Source organism: Leucopleurus acutus (assembly GCF_964270905.1).
Source record: "Leucopleurus acutus genome assembly, chromosome: 6".
Classification (NCBI taxonomy): Eukaryota; Metazoa; Chordata; class Mammalia; order Artiodactyla; family Delphinidae; genus Leucopleurus; species Leucopleurus acutus.
Genome location: NC_139149.1, coordinates 67,105,737 through 67,123,932, shown reverse-complemented (window position 1 = coordinate 67,123,932; position 18,196 = coordinate 67,105,737). Strand labels below are relative to the sequence as shown.

The window sequence follows — 18,196 nt, the reverse complement described above, 5'->3', positions numbered from 1 at the left end:
TCGGGCTAGAGCCTGGCAGAGAAAGCAAGAAAACATTAGCTGATGCTGACATTATTATTTTAAGGATTAAGCTAAAGATACGATTAAGTTGCACATATGTCATGGGATATATCCTCCTCCCTAACATATTTGTGGCATATCAATGTCAGCGAGCCCTTACCATACACATTAACTCTTTTATTTCTCAGAGTAGCAACAGAGGACAGTGTTATCGATCCCATTTTACAGGTGAGGAAATAGAATCTTAAAGAAGTAAAGTGATTTGCCCAAATCCATGGGGCTGGTAAACAGAAAAGATTAGAATCAAAAACCAAAACCTTTTAGAATGAAATACTGCCATTTGCAGCAATATGGATGGACCTAGAGATTAATATACTAAGTAAAGTAAGCCAGACAGAGAAAGACAAATATCATATGATATCACTTATATGTGGAATCTAAAATATGATATAAATGAACTTTTTACCAAACAGAAACAGACTCACAGACACAGAAAACAAACTCATGGTTACCAAAGGGGAAAGGGCGGGGAGGGATAAATTAGGAGTTTGGGATCAGCAGATACAAACTACTACATATAAAACAAACAACAAGGTCCTACTGTATAGCACAGGGAATTATATTCAATATCTTGTAATAAACCATAATGGAAAAGAATTTTTAAAAAAAGGAAATCAGAAGCTTTTAGAAATTGAAGATCTAAAAGTAGTTACTTTCCACTAATCTGGAGTATATACAATAGACCTGTACACATATTTCAGACATATGAATTATCTGGATAAATTTTACTTTCTAAACCTTGTTTTTTCAGATGAAAGTGTGTAAAATATCACAAGTCTGCCCACAGACTATACAGTCAACTTTCTAGTGTTCACAAAAAATGTTACTTACTTGGTCCCTATCTTACCCTGACCTTTTCCTCAACTGAGATCAGTTCTCAATATTTTGGCATTTACACTGAGGAAGGACCAAGGGGAAAGACCAGACTCAAAGGCCTTCTTTCTGTAACCTTTTGACAGCTTGAGTGACACACTTTGTGGGTAGGGGAGCCTGGGACTTCTGGATGCAATGACAAGTTTGGTTTATCTGCTTGCGTTACTGGGCTGTAGCTTCATCAGTTCAGACATTTGATTGGGGCTCTCAGACTGGCCTTCTGGCTACTAAGAGAACACATGCATTTATCTGATCTTTCAAAAGATGTGACATAATTTTCAAGTTTCAGAAAAATAGTGAAAGACCTTACTTCCACCAATTACTTTTTCTTTTTTTAACATGAAGCTCTATTCCATTGAAAGATGAGTCCTGTATTTTCAAACTCTTCCACTAGAAATTTTTCTTAAATAATCCTGAAAAATAAATGACCCTTGTTCTATTCTATGTTCTATAAAGGTTCTATAAAGATTCTTTGTTCATTCATGCAAGATATCTTTATTTGTAGAAGCAATAATTACCGAGTGAAAATAATCATACAATTCCTTCATTTACCAAGATTCAGAATATAGAAAAAACATATGGGATTAAAAGCAAACGAACCAATTCAAAGATGACCAGATTACAAGGCCTACCACTGGAGGGTTATAAAAATTACAGAAAATTTGTGTCTGTGCATACAAGACTGCCTGGCACCTAGTAGGTGTTCATTAAATGTAAATGCTTCTGCTCCCCAGGGTACCCACATTGCGTTGATGTGGACACACCAGCAGAGGGAGCTCACAATGTTGTGAGGTTGGATCAGCAGCCTTCCTTCAGCTCTTTAAGCCAAATGGCTGCTTGTTTTTTACTTATCAGACACTAATTACTATTAAATTCATTATATTATTTTTATTATATTAAACTGTGTACTTTTCCCACACATCTAATAAAATGTGGTGGAGATGTTTCTGAAAGGTAACAGTGATGTTCATGAATTTAACAGCAATAACAATAACTTGGAGTAATGAAAAGTGAAATACCCAAGTTTTACAGGAGATATGGGACATGAAAGTACTAAACTTCCAAGACCATTTCCTCCAAGTCATCTAGGGGCAAACGAAAGTCAAAATATCAAATTAAACATCAAAATTAGAAACCATTCTCGAAGTATTTTTTCTCTGGAAAAATATGTTTAAGTGTCATATTCTACGACTTCCTAATAAAAATCTGATAATGGCTGATAATCACGCTCAATTTATGTGAGAAACAACTCCTATAATCACAGGCCTGAAAAGCCAGCTATTTAAGTCCTCTATTTCATTTTATTTTAATTACATTTTTTATTTAATAACTGTATTTATTTTACTGTGTTGTATTTAGGAAGAGAGTTCCACACAGAGGTGAACAAGTTCTGGCAGTAGAGGCAAGCTTGATGGTTGCAATTTTATGAATCTGAGTTGATCCGGAGACATCACTAGGCTTCAGAACCCTAGAAAACCATCCTGCTGGTGAGCTTGAACCTAAGATCGGGGTTTCCTCCAGGTGCCTTAGGGCCAAACTTCTTTAAATTCCTACAGAAAACCTATACAAGTATTTTTACTAAGGACAGCAGAAAAATGTACAGCAACAGATATATTTGCTGTGCATAATTTAAAGAAGGAATGTTTTCTTACAATAATTATAGAATTATTTATATAATAAATAACACATTATATGCTTTGTATGTGCCAGGCACACTTTTAATACATGTAAACATGTATATTAAGTCATATAATTTTTGTTATATCCCTATGAGGCAGGTATTATTATCATTATCCCAATTTCACAGATGGAGAAGCTGAAACAAAGGGAGACTAAGCATCTTGCCCAAAGTCACACTACTTGTAAGGGGGGAAGGAAGGATTCAAACCCATACTGTCATCCACCACCGTACACCACTTTACAATGATTTGCTATTAGTACTTTTCACTGTTAATCAGGAAATGAATCCAAGTATCAACATTATTAATAATCTTATTCTATTTCTATAATAACTTATTATATAACATTAACTTCCAACATTAGAAAATAAGGAAAGAAAATTCTGTACTTCCATGGTTTTCAACTAATCTCTTAGACTTAAGCATTCATTTGAAAAAGTATCACTAATATATAGATACCATTTTGAGTGTCTTTGAAACAAGAATAATGCAAAAATGTAAACAGAAAAAAAACTCCAGGGAAACCTGCCCTCATTTAATGCTCAGTGGTCAATACTGAAGTTCTGAGCCTGGTTTTGGAATTCACAGGGTAGGATGGAGGAGGAGGTCAGGCGAATAACAAGGTTTAAAAATATGTGAGGGCTTCCCTGGTGGCGCAGTGGTTGAGAGTCCGCCTGCCGATGCAGGGGACACGGATTCGTGCCCTGGTCCGGGAAGATCCCACATGCCGCGGAGTGGCTAGGCCCATGGCCGCTGAGCCTGCGTATCCGGAGCCTGTGCTCCGCAATGGGAGAGGCCACAACAGTGAGAGGCCCGCATACCGCCAAAAAAAGTGAGAAAAGTAAAAATCAGTCAGAGAGTCCATGGCATCATTCTGTACCAATCAATGTAGGATCAGACTGAGATGAGGGGTTACCAATAACAGAGGACATCTTTTCATTCAAGGTTTAAACTGTGGGATAATACGTTGCAGAGACAATGATTTGCAGACAAAATAATGATATTCTAATAAATACTAGAAAATGGTCACAAGAAAACAGAGAATAGCACTGGGGCGAGGTAGACCTAGAAAGATTTCACAGAGGGTAGATATTGACAAGAGACTTCTACAAAGGGTATCATTTTAAAAGGACATGTCTAATCCACTTCACAAAATATTTCCTGCAAAAGAGATTTGATAACTAAATCTATACTCTCACTACTTCTGAACATATTCATTGAGAATTACAGTATTTCATATAAATTATATGAAAAAGATTTCAAGTCATTAAAAAAAGATTCTTGGGGATAAACTGAGAGCATCAGAACCAACACACTGCATTACTGAGCCCAGTTCTGTCACTTGCAAGTCCACTTCCGTATTTAATTTGATATCTCCAGCTCTTCCTAAAATTAAAATCCCCTTGTTTGAAAGACAGTTCCAAGCTTCCTATCTCAGGAGTGTGTATTCTTTAGATTGCCTGGTAGAGTAGGCAGAGTCTGGAACCCAAGGCTGGCCTAGACCTCTTGGAACAATATTGAAATATACAGCAAGCCCCAGAGGATCCCACCCATATCTGAGAAATGCACCCATTCATTTCACATTCACTGATTTTACTACATGCTCATCAAAACTGGTCAGAACTGGCTCAATTACTCTTCCAGGAAAACCTCTCTCATCATCCAAACACTTTCTTCTCCCCATTGTGTGTCTCTATCATTATGCATGTTACGTTTTCTTGTAAGTAATTATCTGTTTCCCTGTTTCTCCTGTCACTGAGTTCTTTCAGGGCTTTAGCCATCTTAGCCACCTTTCTATTCCCAGTACCAGCATAAGTAATTGATAAAATTTATTTAATAAATAAAGGAAGAACCCAGTTAAAAGAGTTGACATCTGCCACCAATATTTTCACACTCCTCACTTCTCAACCCTCTGAAGTCTGGTATCACCACTAAAACTGGTCTTACCAAGGTTACTAATGAACCAATTTTCTCTAAATCCAACGAAACCTCCTAAGTTCTTACCTAGCTTGACCTCTTGGCAACTTTTGATACTGCCAACCACTCACCCCTTTATAGAATCTCCCATTCCTCTACTTCCATAGTGCCACACTGACCTGATTTCCTAGCTACCTCTTTGGCTTTTCCTTCTCAATCTATTTTTCAGGCTCTTTTTTCTTCTCCAATGGTTTTCAACCATGGATGAATATTGGAATCATCTGGGGACCTTTGGAAACTCCTGATGCACTACTAAGGGTTCTGCACCCAATTCCAACGTGTGTGTGTGTGTGAAGTTTTTCCACACCATCAACAAGCAATTCTCTGACACCAGGTGGGTGTCCTGCAATTCAACTCCATTGTAACACTATCTAACCTGTAAATAATGTCAGATCCCACAGGTTAAGGGTTCAGTCCTACATGCTCCTTGACATAGGTCTTAGTGACGATTTTTTAAATCTGACACCAAAAGCAAAAGCAACAAAAGCAAAAATAAATAAGTGGGACTACATTATACTAAAAAACTTCTGTACAGAAAAGGCAACATACTGAATGAGAAAAAATATTTGCAAATTATATATCTGATAAGGGGCTAATAGCCAAAATATATCAAGAATTCATATAACTCAATAGCAAAACAAGCAAACAATCTGAGTGGAAGACCTGAATAGACATTTTTCCAAAGAAGACATACAGATGGACCAGAGGTACATAAAAACATGCTCGACATCACTAATCATCAGGGAAATGCAAATCAAAACCACAATGAGCTATTACCTCACACCTATCAGAATGGCTATTATCAAAAAGACAAGAGATAACAAACGTTAGTGAGGATGTGGAGAAAAAGGATATGCATTGTTGGTGGGAATGTAAATTGGTACAGTCACTATGGAAACAGTATGGAGGTTCCTCAAAAAATAAAAGATAGAACTACCATATGATCCAACAATTCCACTTCTGGGTATTTATCAGAAGAAAATGAAAATACTAACTCAAAAAAATATTATGTACCCCCCATATTTATTGCAGTATTATTTATAATAGCCAAGATGGGAAACAACCTAAATGTCCACTGAAGGATGAGTAGATGAAGAAATTGTGGTACATATATGCAATGGGATGTTATTCAGCCAAAAAAAGAATGTAATCTCGTCATTGGCAACAACATGACTGAACCCCGATGACATTATGCTAAGTGAAATAAGTCAGATAGAGAAAGACGAATACTGTATGATCTCTCTTATATGTGGAATCTAAAAAAAAGAAAAAAAAACAAGCTCATAGAGAGAGAGAGAACAGATATGTAGTTGCTAGAGGTGGGGGTGGGGAGGGAAAAATGGTGAAGGGAGTCAAAAGGTACAAAGAGAAAAATAAATACAGTGCATTACTGAGCAACACCAAAAAATAGCTTACTATCATTTAGTAATTTGTGACTATCTTCTATAGTATTAGGAAATTTAGGCAACTTTAATAAATTAACACAAAATTTCCTTAATGGGTAATAGAACTTTTAAAAGAAACCTGAAAGGTAAAAATACACCGGGTGTATCTGTTTAACAGCTGATTAAAATAGATGAAAAATTTAAAAAGACTGCTTTCCTCCCATACCCCTGCTCCCCCCACACGCACAAACTTCAGATACCAATCTCAAGTCCACCAGCTACTGAAGTTTCCTTTGGTTTGAATAATTTGCTAGAGTGGCTCACAGAACTCAAAGAAGCATTTTACTTACTAGATTACCAGTTTATTATAAAAGGAAGTAACTCAGGAACAGCCGGATGGAAGAGACACATAGGGCAAGGCATGAGGAACTTGCAGGGAGCGCTTCCAGGTCTTCTCTGAATGCACCACTAGTCCTAAATCTCCACGTGTTCACCGACCCTGTCCTTCTGGGGTTTTATGGAGGTTTCATTACATAGGCATGATTGATTAAACCACTGACCATTGGCAACTGGTTCAACCTCCAGCCCCTCTTCTCTTGCTGGAGGTCAGGGGGATAGAAATGAAAGTTCCAACTATCTAATCATATGGTTGGTTCCACTGGCAACCAGCCACATCCTTAGGTCCTAAAGTCATCTCACTGACGTAACAAAAGATATATTTATCACTCTAGAAAACTCCAAGGGTTTTAGGATCTCTGTGCCAGAAATGCGGGTGAAGACCAAATATATCAATATATTCTTATTATAAATCACAACATCCTACCCCAGACCCACCCCCAGAGATTTTATTAGTTTAGGAGGAGGCCACCAGCACTGGTATTCTTAAAGCTCTGCAGGAGAACCTAGGTTGCGGCCAGAGTTGAGCAACACTGTTCTAGCCGCCTCTCAAGTTGTAGGAAGCCTCTGGGATCTCTTCTGGGCCTGATGATCTATTCAGCCTACAGAGTTCCCAGGTTAAACTCATTAATCTCCATGGTTTTGATTACCATCTCTATGCCAATTACCTTCAACTCTGAACTGCCCTATAGACCACTCCTGCCCTCCAGACCCATACAACCAAGTGATTTCCAGATATTTACTTTTACATCTCACAGGACATAGCACCATCATCTATCCAACAGCCCAAGTCAGAACCTTGGGTAACATTTTGAAACCTTCTTTTTCGTCTCTCTCCTTTAATAATTACAAAGTCCAGTTCACGGAGACCTGCTCTGCAGGAAAACAGCAGATTTCAGCACTAAGCCAAAGGCCAGTACAGCCACTGTGGCCCCCCTGCAGATCTTGCCAGCTTTTGCCCCACAGGTATTAGTGTTAACTGATGCCTGGGCTCCTCCCCACTCCCTTTTTTTCTCACTGAAAAGCCCAGAAACCACACCACCAGTCATCCCAGGCCTCTGTGCCTACCCTAGTATAGGAAGCCAGCCACTTGAGCCCCTCCCTGTACCCACCAAAGCCCAAGTGCAAGACACCAGCCTAGACCCTTGTGGCTGACCCCACCATTGCGCCCGGCCTCAGGGCTCGGCCCTACAGCTGTGCATCTGCATGCCACCAGCCCTCTGCCCACCACCAAGCTTCACTGCAGTGCACACGCCCAGGGGAAAGTGTGCAGCCGTGAGGGAGCACAAGGACAGCTGGGGCCCTGGTAAGTTTTTGTGGGCCTGCGTCAGGGTGTGCCTTCTGTTGCTCGGCACCACAACGCCCACCTGAAGCCAACACCTCCAACTGAGCATCTGCTACCCCCAGCCCAACACCCAGCACCAGCCTCCACTGCACTGTGCACACACCGAGGAAGAGCGTGAAACCACACACGAGCATGCTGACAGCCAGGGCTGCTTCAGTTTCCAGAGAGCTTACCAAGTTGTAACACAAATAATCCCTGCTTACTTCTCCAACCTATCACCACTTCACACTCCACAGTTCAACTGTATGCATTTTTCTTTCAGTCCAAAGATGCTGCCCTCTCAGAGACCTCAGGGTCTTCATATACACTGTTTGCTCTGTCTGGCACCCTTTCCCATAACCTCTTCCTCTGGCTAACTCTTGATTTTTTTGTTGTTGTTGTTTTCAGTTTTCCACTAGAACATCAATTCCTTAGGAAGACATCACCTCAATCTCCTAAACAGATTAGATCTTCTCACCATACTTTCTTATAATAACCTAACCTATAGACTGTAAACCCCCTGGGGCAAGGGCCATGTTTCTTTGTATGCCCAGGTTCTCGCCCTTTGACATCCCTCAATAAATGACCTACAAGCACAATGGATTACCATATCTGGCCCAAGAACTACTGCCAAAGGGAGAGATTTTTTAGTCATTAGAAATATCACCCAGTGGTCAAGTAAACTTTAGGCAAAAAATAAAATACATTTTAGAAAATCTCATCTCTTAAATTAGGTGGAAACCATTCTTTTAGAGATGGAGTTTGGGAAATTGCTGGAAATAAGGAAACAATTCTTGTAATATGATGGTTTATTCATGAAGCTCTCTGTCTTAATTTTGTGCGTAATTAGCATAACAACCTCTGTTCAGGGGTGATTTTTCAAAATGACCAGTCTGTATCAACATCATCTTCATAAGCTACAATTTAAAGAGTATCACAAATGAGAAAGAAAAGGAAAGTTATCAAGGACATATTTGAAGTTTCAGCAGTGAGAGGTTTGCCTTTTATTGTTAAGCTAATAATTCCTACAAATCAGGCAGAAGTGAGTGAGGTAATCATTAGTTTAATGACACAAACGCTAATTAACTTAACCTCCTCCAAGTAGGTTATATAATATAAACCAGAAGGCTGGCTAAGGCAATATAATTTCCAGGCAGAAATCTGAAGGGCAATAATGATGACTAACTTAATAAACCACTGTTCTTTCTAGTAAGAAAAAGAGGTACAAGGAGAGAGCTTAAAGGTCTAGTAACTATACAACATTGGTCTAGAAAAGTGAAAATTCCAATCATTTTATGCATAGACACTGGGAAAGCACCTGCTAAAAAGTTAGTGTTATTTTACATAGGGAAGTTATGTTTCTCTAGAACAGCGCTGTCCGACAGAAACCTAATACAAGTCACATATGAAATAATTTTACAGTAGTCACATTAAAAAGGAATAGGTAAAATTGATGTTAATAATATATTTTCTTTAACCTAATATATCCAAAATGTTTTCATTTAAAAATGTAATCAATATTAGTTTCAAAATATTTATTTCAACATGTGATCCATATCTAAAAAATTAAGAGATTTTATGTATACGTATGTGTGTGTATGTATTTTTTTTTTTTTTTTTGGTACTAAGTCTTCAAAATCCAGAACGTAATTTGCCCTATAGTACTTCTCACTACAAACTAGCCACCTTTCATGTGCTCAATAGCCACATGTGGTTAGTGGCTACTGTACTGTACAGTGTAATTGTATAATTTTAGCCTCTATTACCCAGAGGTGTGTGCGTGCGCACGTGTGCATGCCCAAACACACATGTATAATGCTACTAGTGGCAACTTCAAAATAATGAAAGATCTAGTAGGCCTTTTGAATGACCAAATAAAGGTAATCTTTTTAGTATAATTTTATAGCCATTTATGTATTTTATTACGTTCTAATTGTTCAAATACTGGAAATCCATGGATAAATACATTAATGAAGTCATTATTTGTGATGCCTTAATTTAGCAACCACCTGTGATCAAAGTTTCCTTTTAAAAAACTTAGCAAGGATGCAAAGCACCTGAGTGGAAAAGCAACTGAACCTGTGGAAATCACTATGGCCTCCTCAGACACGGAGTCTTCATGAACAAGTTTGGATTCAGACCCGCCTGATGGGGAGACTACCTTCCTCTGGTTCACAGAGAGCAGTACCAAGGAAGTGAGGGGAGAGACCCTTCTTAGGCGGGCAGGAAGGTGGAAGAAGCCTGTTTGCACACAGGAAGAAAGGCACCTCTTCTACGGTCAATTCACTTCACTAAAAGGGGTATCTGATTCTCAACATCTCATACCCTGAACATTCTAGATAAACAGGCATTTGCTGCTCACTTCTGATTATGACTGCAGTGAATATACCATAGTATGGGACAACATTAGCCACTGCAGGGAAGAGGGGTTAGGAGGTAGGGGGGAAGGGTATTGATTCGTCTTCTGAGGGAAGGAGTCTATCTGAATCAAACTTTGATCTGAAATTCTGAGACCTAAAGACTAGTCCATGTAGATAGCACTTTGAATTGTATAGGAGATTGGCACCATTTTAAGAGTTCTTTCAACTTCATCTCTTTGATAGCAAATTAGGCCATGAATGCAAGAAAACATTTTATGACATGGCAGTCATAGCTGAATCTTTAGTTATTATAAGATTTTTTGGAAACAGATGGAAGTCTATGTGAAGACACAGGGAAAAGACAGCCATTTATCTACAAGTCAAGGAGGGAGACCTCAGAAGAAACCAACTCTGCTGAAACCTGGATTTTGGACTTCTAACCTCTAGATTTGTTTTCCAAATTGAGACAAAACTGGTCACAGAAACACTGCCAGATTTCACATGAAGGAGAACAGAGACCCCTTCTTCAGAAGGTGAGACACAGCCACCCCCCGCTTCTGCAGAATACCCTCCAACACTAGCAGCTGTGTGGATGAAAGGCTCTTGGTGCTGCCGCCAGGAGTCAGTGCTGTGCCTCTGACGTGGGAGAGCCAACTTCAGGACACTGGTCCACAAGAGACCTCCCAGCTCCACGTAATATCAAACGGCGAAAATCTCCCTGAGATCTCCATCTCAACACCAACACCCAGCTTCACTCAACGACCAGCAAGATACAGTGCTGGACACCCTATGCCAAACAACTAGCAACACAGGAACACAATCCCACCCATTAGCAGAGAGTCTGCCTAAAATCATAATAAGGTCACAGACACCCCAAAACACACCACCAGACGTGGACCTGCCCACCAGAAAGACAAGATCCAGCCTCATCCACCAGAACACAGGCACTAGTCCCCTCCACCAGGAAGCCTACACAACCCACTGAACCAACCTTAGCCACTGGGGACAGACACCAAAAACAACAGGAACTACGAACCTGCAGTCTGCAAAAAGGAGACCCCAAACACAGTAAGAAAAGCAAAATGAGAAGACAGAAAAACAGCAGATGAAGGAGCAAGATAAAAACCCACCAGACCTAACAAATGAAGAGGAAATAGGCAGTCTACCGGAAAAAGAATTCAGAATAATGATAGTAAACATGATCCAAAATCTTGGAAACAGAATGGACAAAATGCAAGAAACATTTAACAAGGACCTATAGGAATTAAAGAAGAAACAAACAACGATGAACAACACAATAAATGAAATTAAAAATACTCTAGATGGGATCAATAGCAGAATAACTGAGGCAGAAGAACGGATAAGTGACCTGGAAGATAAAATAGTGGAAATAACTACTGCAGAGCAGAATAAAGAAAAAAGAACGAAAAGAACTGAGGACAGTCTCAGAGACCTCTGGGACAACATTAAACGCACCAACCTTCGAATTATAGGGGTCCCAGCAGAAGAAGAGAAAAAGAAAGGGACTGAGAAAATATTTGAAGAGATTATAGTTGAAAACTTCCCTAATATGGGAAAGGAAATAGTTAATCACGTCCGGGAAGCACAGAGAGTCCCATACAGGATAAATCCAAAAAGAAACACGCCAAGACACATATTAATCAAACTGTCAAAAATTGAATACAGAGAAAACATATTAAAAGCAGCAAGGGAAAAACAACAAATAACACACAAGGGACTCCCCATAAGGTTAACACCTGATCTTTCAGCAGAAACTCTGCAAGCCAGAAGGGACTGGCAGGACATCTTTAAAGTGATGAAGGAGAAAAACCTACAACGAAGATTTCTCTACACAGCAAGGATCTCATTCAGATTTGATGGAGAAATTAAAACCTTTACATACAAGCAAAAGCTGAGAGAGTTCAGCACTACCAAGCCAGCTTTACAACAAATGCTAAAGGATCTTCTCTAGGCAAGAAACACAAGAGAAGGTAAAGACCTACAATAACAAACCCAAAACAATTAAGAAAATGGAAATAGGAACATACATATTGATAACTACCTTAAATGTAAATGGATTAAATGCTTCCAGCAAAAGACACAGACTGGCTGAATGGATACAAAAACAAGACCCATATATATGCTGTCTACAAGAGACCCACTTTAGACCTAGAGACACATACAGACTGAAAGTGAGGGGATAGAAAAAGATACTCCATGCAGATACTCCATGCAAATGGAAACCAAAAGAAAGCTGGAGGAGCAATTCTCATATCAGACAAAATAGACTTTAAAATAAAGACTATTACAAGAGACAAAGAAGGAAACTACATAATGATCAAGGGATCGATCTAAGAAGAAGATATAACAATTGTAAATATTTATGCACCCACCATAGGAGCACCTCAATACATAAGGCAAATACTAACAGCCATAAAAGGGGAAATCGACAGTAACACATTCATAGTAGGGGACTTAAACACCCCACTTTCACCAATGGACAGATCATCCAAAATGAAAATAAATAAGGAAACACAAGCTTTAAATGATACATTAAACAAGATGGACTTAATTGATATTTATAGGACATCCCATCCAAAAACAACAGAATACACATTTTTCTCAAGTGCTCATGGAACATTCTCCAGGACAGATCGTATCTTGGGTCACAAATCAAGCCTTGGGAAATTTAAGAAAATTGAAATTGTATCAAGTATCTTTTCCAACCACAGTGCTATGAGACTAGATGTCAATTACAGGAAAAGATCTGTAAAAAATACAAACACATGGAGGCTAAACAATACACTACTTAATAACGAAGTGATCACTGAAGAAATCAAAGAGGAAATGAAAAAAATACCTAGAAACAAATGACAATGAAAACACGATGACCCAAATCCTATGGGATACAGCAAAAGCAGTTCTAAGAGGGAAGTTTATAGCAATACGATCCTACCTTAAGAAACAAGAAACATCTCAAATAAACAACCTAACCTTGCACTTAAAGCAATTAGAGAAAGAAGAACAAAAAAAAAAACCCAAAGTTAGCAGAAGGAAAGAAATCATAAAGATCAGATCAGAAATAAATGAAAAAGAAATGAAGGAAACGATAGCAAAGATCAATAAAACTAAAAGCTGGTTCCTTGAGAAGAAAATATTGATAAACCATTAGCCAGACTCATCAAGAAAAAAAGGGAGAAGACTCAAATCAATTGAATTAGAAATGAAAAAGGAGAAGTAGCAACTGACACTGCAGAAATACGAAAGATCATGAGAGATTACTACAAGCAACTCTATGCCAATAAAATGGACAACCTGGAAGAAATGGACAAATTCTTAGAAATGCACAACCTGCCAAGACTGAATCAGGAAGAAATAAAAAATATGAACAGACCAATCACAAGCACTGAAATTGAGACTGTGATTTAAAATCTTCCAACAAACAAAAGCCCAGGACCAGATGGCTTCACAGGCGAATTCTATCAAACATTTAGAGCAGAGCTAACACCTATCCTTCTCAAACTCTTCCAAAATACAGCAGAGGGAGGCACACTCTCAAACTCATTCTACGAGGCCACCATCACCCTGATACTAAAACCAGACAAAGATGTCACAAAGAAAGAAAACTACAGGCCAATATCACTGATGAACATAGATGCAAAAATCCTCAACAAAATACTAGCAAACAGATTCCAATAGCACATTAAAAGGATCATATACCATGATCAAGTGGGGTTTATTCCAAGAATGCAAGGATTCTTCAATATACGCAAATCAATCAATGTGATACACCATATTAACAAATTGAAGGAGAAAAACCATATGATCATCTCAATAGATGCAGAGAAAGCTTTTGACAAAATTCAACACCCATTTATGATAAAAACCCTGCAGAAAGTAGGCATAGAGGGAACTTTCCTCAACATAATAAAGGCCATATATGACAAACCCACAGGCAACATCATCCTCAATGGTGAAAAACTGAAAGCATTTCCACTAAGATCAGGAACTAGACAAGGTTGCCCACTCTCACCACTCTTACCCAACATAGTTTTGGAAGTTTTAGCCACAGCAATCAGAAAAGAAAGCCAGCCAGCTTTACAACAGACTTTACAATAGACTCTTACGGATGCTGAGTCAAAAATAAACTTCCATTATGTGCATACTCTATTTGACTTCATTCTCAATGAAGGGAAGCCGCTTCCCAGTTTGAGAAAAAGCAAAGATTACTACCAAAAATGGGGGGAGGGGAGTGGTAAAGATTCAGTAACTAACTTATCCCAATAAAGCAATTATACTCCAATAAAGTTGTTTAAAAAAAAAAATAAAGATTTTTTGCTTGGGCCAACAAAAAATATTTTTCATTGTGTTTCAACTGCTACCTTTTCATTTACACATTTAACTTTTGGTTTCATCTATTAACTATCCATATTTATAACCTCAACCTGCCTATAACAGATAACATGCAGATACAGATTTAAGTAGAAAATAGAGATAAAAAATAAACTAATATTTTTTGAATGTCAGTTGTATGTCAGGTACTGACTGAGCTAAACATTTTGCCTATTTTATAGTCACCCATATTTGAGACAGAACAACTGAAGCCGTCTTATATAGACGATTGTGTATGTATTTTTTCCTTGAAAATTCTTCATAAAGAATACTACATAGTCCACAAACCTGAGAATTTTTTAATGTCTTTAGTTACCGATGTATTGTTTTCAGTGTTTCCTTTCTAGACATTATCCTCAATCCCTTATTTTACAGTTTCAAGTTACTTCTGAGTCTGTGCTGAATTGAAACACACAATTTCTTCATATAAGGAAGAGAAGATATATCGTTTGAAATGTTATATGAGAAGTAATTTCAGTCAACTCTTTTGCAAATGTTCATAGCTATTACTACAGCTATTAGTGTTTCAACCAGTTGACTGACGAGAAATCTTGTCTTCCTTTTTGCCTTTCATCTCAGTAGAAACCTTTTTATTGATCAAAAATTTGAATGTTAAAAATATCCCTTTGGCTTCTCATTTCTAACTAATTCTCTTATTCACCAATCAGGTCGATGACAAACTTTCACTTTGCTTTTATTCATTTATCCATCCAGTACATCTTCACTTAATTCATGTGTGTTGAACATCTATCATGTGCACATGTTTCTGTGGATATTTCTGTAGTCAACCCCTATGCTCCACGTGCCCAATCAATATACGTTTTCCTTCAATTTTGACAGGTATTATCATCTTAAATTTTAAATATTATATAATATTATGACAGAATATTTCCAGTTAAATACCGACATCTAGAAATAGATTCAGTGCCCTTCCAGACAGGAAGTAGGAGCTAAATACCAGTAGTTATAATGTCATGAATCAGGAAACTATGACAGGACAACAAAAATAAAACATTCCCTCCTGAGACCTTGTCAAGATCCTCTGGCAGATCAAGGCAGTCTGCTCCGCTCCCTGATTCATCCTACAAGTCTCTCATGCAATGAAAATTATACTTTGCAGAATTATTCCAAATGGATAGGTCTGTGAATATGTTATGCTTTCCTAGTCTGCCTTTGGGGATGGAAGATGCTTAATGAGAGGCTGGGGCCTATTCTACACACTGCAGACAACTCCTAGACTCTTACAGATGCTGAGTCAAAAATAAACTTCCATTATGTGCATACGCTATTTGACTTCATTCTCAATGAAGGGCAGCCGCTTCCCAGTTTGAGAAAAAGCAAAGATTACTACCAAAAATGGGGGGAGGGGAGTGGTAAAGATTCAGTAACTAACTTATCCCAAAAGTCCATTGATAGCAAAGATAAATAGGAAAAAGGTACCAAATACGACCTTTTATTCACCATTCACAGATGACTCATCAGCTCAGCAGACAACATATCGGACTCGTCATTGAATTTTATTTTCACTGAAGATGCATACATGAAAGAAAAGGGCTTGGACATTGGACCCAGGCAGACCTGACTTTGACTTGAGGTCCCATCTTCCATTCACTAGCTGAATAACTTTAGAAAAAGTCCTTGCGACTCTCTGAGTCACAGAGTCCTCATGTGTAAAGTAAGAACAATGCCAACCATGACCCAGTGGTGTTTTGTGGAAAACAAGAAACATATATAGCAGTTCCTAACAATGTTTGAAGCAAGATAGGGTCTGCATTGATATTAGTTCCCCTTTCTTCCCCCATGTGTCTATGCAAAGCAAATTTGTTTTTGGCTTTGAAACATGAACTTTCTCCTCTCCCCCATCAGAACGCATTTTTCAAGCTGTCACAAATCTAAGAAGATACACTAAGAAATGATTTCAAACAGAGGTATCCATTTAACATCGGAGTTTTTGGAAAGAAAAATTAATAATTATATGTTAAACTTCATTTTAATTATATTAACAGTGGAGATGCCAATTTTTTCTTGTGCTCTCCTTTTTTACATTTCATATCTAAGTAAAACTGTATCATTTTCTTTTTCAGAAAGCCCTTGGGCTAAATGACAGGGTATGGGATCACTTCCAACTGCTATTCCTGATCTGCCCCTTAGCCTGTTCTTTAACAAGGCTGATAGGTCAAAGATAGAAATAAAATTCTCAAGTCTTGGCTCAGCTGGATCCTGTCCTTAATGTGCTGAGAGACTTTAAGATGTGTTTTACACTTTGCTGGGTGGGGGAGGGGTGGGTGGGGAGGGGAGAGGTTAGGAGAAGGTTTTATAAGAAATTTTTCTCCACATAGTTTGGTCAGAGTACTGCAATCATTGTCATAAGCAAAAGGGAGAACAGTATTGACAGAAAGGAGACCACTTTTATGTTTAGAAGGGAAGATGGCGTAGAGTGAACGTCATTCGCTTTAAACTAAAAGTAATAGGCAACACGAGTTTTCCCAGGACTTCTGCTACCGTGGGGCTCACAAGTGTGTGTGTGTGTGTGTGTGTGTGTGTGTGTGTGTGTGTGTTGGGGGGAGTGGGTCACTAGCTCCCGGCCCCAGGTCCAACTCACCCAGCTGGAGCTGTTCGCACGTCCGCTCTGGGTTCTTTCCAATCCTGCATCTGTAAATCGCCCCAGGATTGACCACTGAAGTGTTGGCGAGCCAGCTGGCCGTGGGCGCCCCGACTACGAGCCTGAAGTGAGCAATGGGCACGTGCGCGCAGACGTGAGCCGTGCTGCCCACTGAACTCCGGGTCTTCACGGACTCCTCCGCCCACCACTCCGCGCACCCAACCCGCCACCCCAAACTCCAGGGCCTGGCGCCAGAACGCACCCCGGGTGCTGCCACCCCAAGATAAGTTAGTTTCCCGAGCACTTCTCTAGCGAGCTGGCCGTCGCAGGGTTCCCCTCCTGCCTCCCGCGGAGGGAGGAAAGTTTGAACCGGGCAGGGAATCCCTGAGGCGCCTTTCGCTCGCCGCTCTGAGATACCGAGGGCGCCGCCTCCGACCCCACTCACCATCGGTTCGCCCCGTGGCTGTGCAGCACCACCGAGTAGCCGAACAGGGTGTCGGCGGGGCCCTTGTAAACCATTGCGCTCTCGGTGTCCACGTTGTAGGGGCGCCCGGTCGGGACTCCCAAGCACAGCAGTAGCATCACCGCCTCCCATACGGCGGCCCCTCGCGGGCCCGGCCCGCACCTCGCTTCCGCAGCCATGCGCTCTCCGAGGGGAACATTCAACACCAAACGGCCACCGTCCGTCCCAAAGTTGCGCGGGATGAGACGGTCGGCCAAGGGGAAGAGCGCCCCAAGAGAAGAGGATCAGCGTGTCCGGCGTCGGCAGGCGGGCGGGCGGGCGGGAGGAACGGGGGTGGGGGGGAGGGACAGAGGGAGGGAGGGGAAGTCAGGCACCGGCGGGCGGAGCGATCAGAGGTGGCCGGGGATGTTGCGCGCTCGCCGGCTCCCACGCCCCGTTTCTGCAGTCTGGAGGTGCGGTGCTCACGTGGTCCCGGGGCGCGGGCCGCTGGGTGGGGTCCCGGGCGCAGTGCGGAGGCGCAGGACCCGATGCCGTCTCCCCGCGCGTGAGACTGTAGGGGGCGCTAGGGGACCTTGGCTGCGCAGAACGCGCGTCCAGGCCGGGGCCTCCTAGTCCCGGAGCACGGGATGACTCTGGGCTACCGGGACTGCAAGAGTGGAGCCGGAAGGGGTCCGGGGCTTCGCCT

General features: G+C 40.4%; 1 protein-coding gene across 1 annotated transcript in view; it reads right to left on the bottom strand.

Moving 5' to 3' along the window:
• The window catches only part of ITGA4 (integrin subunit alpha 4), a gene marked incomplete at its 5' end in the record, with an annotated part of 82,925 nt that extends 65,235 nt beyond the window's left edge, over positions 1-17,690 (bottom strand). The window contains 2 exons of the mRNA XM_082841518.1: positions 17,049-17,170; positions 17,494-17,690. Of these exons, the coding sequence (XP_082697644.1) occupies positions 17,049-17,170; positions 17,494-17,690 (319 nt within the window). The remainder of the gene's footprint in view (positions 1-17,048; positions 17,171-17,493) is intronic.
• Positions 17,691-18,196: the final 506 nt, after the last annotated feature.